The sequence below is a fragment of the Sinocyclocheilus rhinocerous genome, unplaced genomic scaffold, assembly GCF_001515625.1.
Source record: "Sinocyclocheilus rhinocerous isolate Xijiao unplaced genomic scaffold, SAMN03320098_v1.1 scaffold737, whole genome shotgun sequence".
NCBI lineage: Eukaryota > Metazoa > Chordata > Actinopteri > Cypriniformes > Cyprinidae > Sinocyclocheilus > Sinocyclocheilus rhinocerous.
The window spans coordinates 58,450-65,693 of NW_015632805.1; the positions used below are offsets into that span (position 1 = coordinate 58,450).

At 31.9% G+C, this 7,244-nt stretch overlaps 1 protein-coding gene across 1 annotated transcript in view; it reads left to right on the plus strand.

Moving 5' to 3' along the window:
- The window catches only part of LOC107743064 (myotubularin-related protein 3), a 47,978-nt gene that overhangs the window by 1,995 nt on the left and 38,739 nt on the right, over window positions 1-7,244 (plus strand). Inside the window, exons 2-6 of the mRNA XM_016556168.1 lie at window positions 1,977-2,052; window positions 3,529-3,579; window positions 4,162-4,197; window positions 4,916-5,032; window positions 6,505-6,587. Of these exons, the coding sequence (XP_016411654.1) occupies window positions 3,577-3,579; window positions 4,162-4,197; window positions 4,916-5,032; window positions 6,505-6,587 (239 nt within the window). The 5' untranslated portion in view covers window positions 1,977-2,052; window positions 3,529-3,576. The remainder of the gene's footprint in view (window positions 1-1,976; window positions 2,053-3,528; window positions 3,580-4,161; window positions 4,198-4,915; window positions 5,033-6,504; window positions 6,588-7,244) is intronic.

The following is a 7,244-nucleotide window of genomic DNA, read 5'->3' on the forward strand; positions in this document are numbered from 1 at the left end:
AAGCACTTCATCCGGTACTTAGTGTCTTTCATTCCAACATAAGAAAACATTTCTGGAATCTGCATCTGAAATAGCATTTAGATGTATTTACACAGTTTTATGCATCTCAGGGGACATGGATGGATTTAACCTGCAGTTACAGATGCATAAATAGGTTTTGTTTTTAACATAAAACGTTGAATACTGTTATTTGAAATAATTTAAAACATGAAAAAAATTGTCAAAATGTGAAATTAAAACCGCCAGTAAGTGACTGTTAATATGTGAGTCATTGAGATTCAACCGATTCATTCAAACAACTGATTCATTCAGGAACAAAGCATTCGACTGTGTTAATGAGTGAATCACTGAATCATTTATTCAACCGATTCATTCAAAGAGCGGATTCACTCAATAAGTAAACACCGTCCATTGCTCAGAGACGCAAAACAGTGCTGTCATCTTTGTTTGGAAATATATTCGTTAGCAAAATTGAGCAAAAACAAGCAATATTATGTCTAAAATGTAAGTCACTTATTGCTTTACTGAACTTGTATAAAATTATTATTAAATGTGTTATGCTGATATCTGCAGAAAAACGGTACTCTTTGTGTGATATAGATTAAGTTAACTATATTCAATTATATAAATATAAAAATGTATCGGAGTAAAAGTATACATTTTAATTAGGAAATGTAGTAAAATAAAAGTTGGCAGAAATATAAAAACTCAAGTAAAGTACAGATACTCCCAAAAAATACTTAAGTACTGTAACAAAGTATTATTACTCCGTTACAATACACCACTGCTTTTTAGGCATCATCAACACGTTCAGAGTCAGCTGGAGTAGGTTGACAGTTCACTACATGCACAAAACTGCTGTCTAGGTAGTCAGCTCACTAGGTTTTAATGCACAACAGACGTGTTTTAGCATGATTATTAACATTTACACTGTTGCACAGTAGACAATACAGAAAATAAATAAGTGCAGGTAGCTGTTTTTATCTGACTTGCCTTTGCAAATTGATTATTGTGAGATCAGACGCTCTTGCAATAGTAAAGGACTTATAGTAAAGCAGCATAACAAGGCCTTTTGTTTGCATGACCTTTCTTAGCATGTTCTTTGATTACATCAACATGAATAGCCACATATCTGTGTGTGTGTGTGTTTTAACCGTAATTAAATTCATAGTTATGGCATTAAATGTTGCATCCACTGCGAAAAAAGGAATATCTTCCTCAGTATTTGTGTCTTGTTTTCCGGAACAAATATCTAAACATCCTTAAATCAAGATACATTTACTTGAGATGCAAAATGAACATATAAAGTCATGTTTACGAGAAATTAAATAAAATTAAACAAGGTTTATGCTTAAAACCAAAATAGATGTCTGCAAATGGGGAATGAAAACATGTTTTCCCTTTGAATTAAGTTCTTTTTCTGAGCCCTTTAGCAGATATTTGTTCTTGTTTAAAGCATAAACTCACTTCATTTTGATCCGTTTCTCATAAACAAAACTTCTTATTTCATGTCATTTTGCTTCTCGGGTAAATGTATCTTGATTTAAAAATCTTTAGACGTTTGCACTGGAAAACAAGACAGAAATACTGCCGAACAGCACTTTTTGCAGTGTGAAGGTACAGTAAAAATAGTTTTTCGAGACCATATTGATGTATTGTGTTCCATTCAATATATCCCTTAAATTTTCTTGGTCTTAAATTTGCCTTCATAAAACCTGCAGAAACTGTTAATAATCTATTATACTTATTTTTTAAGTTATATGTATTTAATATTTAATATTTATTTCATTGTTAATAATAACAATGGATGTTGTTGTGAAACGTTTGTTACTTTATTCTGCTTTTTGTGAGACAGCATGCAATGCAATGATAAATTAAACTGAAGTGTGTTACATTGTCACATCTGATTATGTTGCATGCTTAACTTGGTTTTTAATGTTTAACTCAGTCTTTTTTTAACCTCTCCTCTCTTGCAGACTTTCTTTCTTTCTTCGAGCGTCTTCTCTACACACAGACAGACCGATCCAGATCCAGATCCAGATCCAGAATCAGGTCTGTAGATCTTCACTATAACATCATGTGTCAGAAATGCAGTGTGTGGAATGTGTGCATGTGTCTTACAGACGAAGATTTGTTTCTGCATGGTTTAGGATTCGCCAATTGTGTGTTTTCTGATGCATCAACACAGTGAAATTAAAATGAACACTGTGTCTTGTGATGATATTGATGAGACATACGGTCAGATTTTGAGGTAGTTTGGAATGGGAAACTAATGCTTTCATGCGGTTTTATTTCACATGAATTGTATTAATGAAAATCCTGTCACACATTTTGGTTTTAGATAAGATAAGAGATATTGCAGTTATTAAGTCTCTGTGGTCGACGAGACCTTACATGACGCCTGTAAAATCATTCATAAATCTCTGTGTCAGGTGCTTTGTAGATTGCTGTCATAGTGAATCTCATGAAGCCTGTCAAGGTCAGGACACATTTCACCACAAATTAAACAAAAAAAAAAGTATATATATTTGCATAAAGAAAATGAAGCCCTTACAGGAACATTTTTGAATCATTGACATTACTGTATATGAATTAAATTGTCATTACAGTAATATAAAATTCATTTTGATTACTGTAATGCAAAAAATGATATATTTAAATTTTGAAGTATTTATATATCATGCTAGTATTTGTTTTCATTCATTTCTTTGTGCTGATTTAAATAGAGCATAATTGTATACAATTATTTTATTTGACATAACACTGTTATTTTAGTATCACTATTATAGTTTTTCTATTATATTTTGACTTTTTAGCTTTATATTCATATTTGAGTTTGTTTATATTTTTCCTTTTTCTGCAGGATTGAGCTGTCTGTATATATTTCTATATATAGTTTTTATGCATTTCAATTTCAGTTAATTTCAACTTTTTTAGTACATCGAGATAAACTAAATGAAAATGAGAAACTGGCTGAAATAAAATGTTTTTATATTTTAATTTATTTCAGTTTAGATTTATTTCAAGTAATGAAAATGTTTTAATGGCTCACATTTTAGTTTCAGTTTTAGTTAACTATAATAACCCTGGTGTGTATTTTACAGTAATGAGATTTACAGTACATGTGATTTTGATTCATTGTCATAAAATAATCTTAATGGTACTAAACTAATAAAAAATTTTAGTGTAAAATATAATTTTGTATTGCCCTCTTTTGGTTTTGGGGAGTGTTGAATCTCTGAAGTGCCTGTATAAGGTAAATCCATACGATCAATAGCTTCAGTCTCATCTGTATTGATCTGCTTTGAAACCATCGGCGCCTCATTGATTATGAAATGTGTGATTGATTATGGCACTGTTTGTGAAGTAAAGGGAGATCGGGACCAGTACTGATTTTAATAGCATCGACCAAACCAAACCAAAACGTGAATAAACCTATAATCTAAAATAAACCCTAGAGACCTAGAACCTAAGAGGATTTAAGCATGGTGAAGTGTGTGAAACTATGATTTTATTGATGTCTCTCAGGTCGGTCGGTGTGTTGCCGTCTGTGGGACTGAGATCCTCTCAAGGGTCATGGTAAGACCTCTAACCCTGCTTTACATGCGCTTATTCTGCTCTCACATCACTGCTGCATTCAAGGCATTGTGATGTTTGCCTACAAAACCACCACTGGCTCTGCACCCCTTCACCTAAATTCATTATTTCAGAGTTATGTTCCCTCTAGAAGCTTGCGTTCTGCAAGTGAGCGATGCATTATTGTGCATCCCAAAGAGGCACAAAATCACTTTCACGGACTTTTACATTAACTGTTCCCTGCTGGTGGAATGACCTGCACAACTCAATCCGTCCATCTTCAAGAATCGGCATATCTCTTCCATCTTTATTTGACCCTCTAACTCTAGCACTCTCTATTCTATTTCTATTTTATTTATTTGTTTTCTTTTTTATTTAAAGAAAAAAAAAACCTGTAACACTTGCACTCTCTATTCATTTTCTAACTTCTTGTTTTCTTTAAAAAAAAGGCCTCTAACACTAGCTTTCTCTATTCTTTCTTTAAAAGAATTGACCCTTATGACTGGTTTTGTGCTCCAGGGTCTAAATATAAATGTAATGTAAATGCTGATGGCTCTTCTCAAACAGCACGCTTGTGTTTTGAAGGTTGAAGAGGGGCAGCAGCGTTTGGAGGACGAGCAGGTATCACAGCGCTTTAGGAATAATAATAATAATAATAATATTTATGTCCTACTGCTGTTGTCATGTTGCTTTTAATTCTGAGACACTGTGTGGTTTCATCATTCATTAAGCCCCCTTTTGAGAAGGTTTTTGTAATGTAGAGTCCTTTGATTTTTGCTATGTGGAAAATGAGTCCAGTCATAAAAACAGAATTTACTTTATGAATGTGAAATTGTGAATTGTTCAAATTTCATTTTTGATAACTTTTTAAAGATCAATAAATCTTGTTGATAAAGGTAAATTTTGTTAAAGTTTCATGCAATAATTTGATTAACACAATTTTTTTTATTTTTATAAATTTGTATTAAATCATAAAACACAGAATCCAGAAAAAAGTAGATAGCACAGAATTTATATTCACATGCATACAAACAATGCAGAATTTCCAGGAAATTAATAATTAATAAATATTGTCTCATAATAATAATTGTATATATATATATATATATATAATATACAGTCAATCAACATTTCTCACATTATGTTATATATATATATATATAAATATTATTTAGGAATATTTCAGTTGTCAAAGTTTTATGAAATATAAAATAAATATCCATCAGTTTTGATTCTTAAAATTTAATTTAACCACCAAAACAGAATCCAGAAAACTTAAAAAGTTGAAATATTTGTGTGAAATAATCCTGCTGTGATAGTAAGGGTGTGTGTGACGCAGGTCCCGTTCCCGCTGCTGCAGGGCGAGTGTGTGGAGCATGTCGAGAGAGCAGAGGAGTCGGTCATTGCCTTAACCAGCTACCGCCTTCACATCAAGCTGCAGGAGAACGTCATCAATGTGAGTGTTTCTCTCACACACAACCACACCTGAGCGTCTGTGTCGAGATCTCAGACTCCAGTGAGGCGCGTGAAGGACATTATCTCAACCAGAAACACTGTTACACCAGATAAGATTGGTCTTAACTGTCTCATTCTGATTTTAATAATCAAATGAATAAAAATAAAGCCATTATCTAATATACAGACTCCGTGCCTGATATAATCTTATAAACCGGATAGTTCCGGTCTTTGATTCTGATTGGCTGAGCCGAGTTCAAAGCTGTTGTAAATTACTCTACAAAGTAACATACACCTTTGTTTACGTTTGTGTGTTGCTCGGCAACCACTTTGTAGCAACCACAACTGTTTCTGAGGAGCTACATTGTTTGGTGGAAGAATACTGTTTTTATTAATATCATTACACTTTATTTGCTCTGTTTTATTTTGTGAAACCTTACTACGTATATGGAATAACCGTTTTATAAAAGCAATAAGCCCCGTGAAGCCGTGGTTTACAGTGAATTTATAACAGTGCCTAACAAATCCCCTTAGCTGTTATAAATTCACTGTAAACCATCGCTTCTTGGGGCTTATTGCTTTATTTGTATATAATGCGGTACAATTATTTGTTCACAGTTTCAGCATTCTTGTTTAATTTAATTCAGGTCAATTATCCATTGTCACTTTTATTATGTCTATTAGAGTCATGCACAGTAATATCTGAAGCAGAATTACAATGCACCTAATTAGTACCTGTTTTAATTAGTCGCATAGTTTGTAATTGTTCCCAGTCGTGACGTCGCAAAAATATTATCCTGTCGCAATGCTTTTAATAGCATGTCTGTTACTAACAGCATTAATTAAATGCATTACATGCTTTTTAAGGACTAGTTCACCCAAAATTGAAAGATATGTCATTATTTACTCACCCTCATGTAGGCTTGCTTTCTTCTGTGGAGCACAAATGAAGGCTCTTTTGCATAGAATCTGGAAAAAGATAGTTAAAATTAGCATGAAAGCATCATAACGGTTCGTAAAGCAGCTGCAGCTCTCATCTGATTCATTTCAAAGCAGTCGAATGCTCTACAGACATAATGTTTGAATATTTAGATTTTTGGTTTTTAAATTGTTTTTTATATTTAGTCAGCAAATTCAAATCGATACATTTGAAACTGAAATTAAAAACGTTGACAGAAATAAAATATTTTTAAAAAAGGTAAAAAAGTATAAATAAAATACTTAAACAAATATTTTTAAAAAAAACTGCAAGGGAAACATTTCTGATTTTAATTTAGTGTAACAATGTTTTAAATAACTAAAACTGGAATAAAAAATGTATAAAAACTACATAATTTTTTTACATAATAAAAAAATTATACAAATTACAAAAAAAACCTGAAAACGGGAAATATTAAAATAAAAACTAATTCAAACTATTAATAAAACTATAATAGCACTGACTCAGTTGTGATGTTTTTGTGGTGTCTTCAGGTTCCTCTGCAGCTGATTGAAAGTGTGGAGTGTCGGGATCTGACACAGATGCACCTCACCTATAAAGACTGTAAGCTCATCAGGTGCGTCTCTATAACAGCACTGCTTTGACTAACAAATGTGTCCTATTGCTGTATACACTACCGGTCAAAAGTTTGGGGTCAGTAAGACTTGTAATGTTTTTAAAGAAGTCTCTTCTGCTCATCAAGGCTGCATTTATTTGATAAAAAATACAGAAAAAAACAGTAATCTTGCAAAATGTTATTACAATATAAAATAATGGTTTCTATTTGATATGACTTTCTTTCTTCTGTGGAACACAAAAGATGATGTTTAAAAAAAATTTTCATGCTGTTCTTTCTCATGCAGTGAAAGTGAATGAGGACGAATGCTGTTCAGCTCCAAAAATGACAGAAAGCACCATAGAACTACAACAATAACAAAAATAAAGTAGCTTAGTGTGAAAACTATTCATTTTTATTTTTTGTTTAAATTCATTGAAATTGTCCCCTCTGCTGCAGCTCTTAAATTTATAAAAAAATAAATGTCAATTAATTGCAACTTGTCATGCTAGGCAGGGTTATCATCATTAACTAAAACTATTAAATTGAAATTGAAATAACGCAACAATAAAATATAAATATATATATAAATAATATATAAATATTAGAATTTTCTAATGAAAATTAAAAAATGTTGTCTTGGCAACTGAAATAGTTTGAAGCTGAAGCACTAAAACT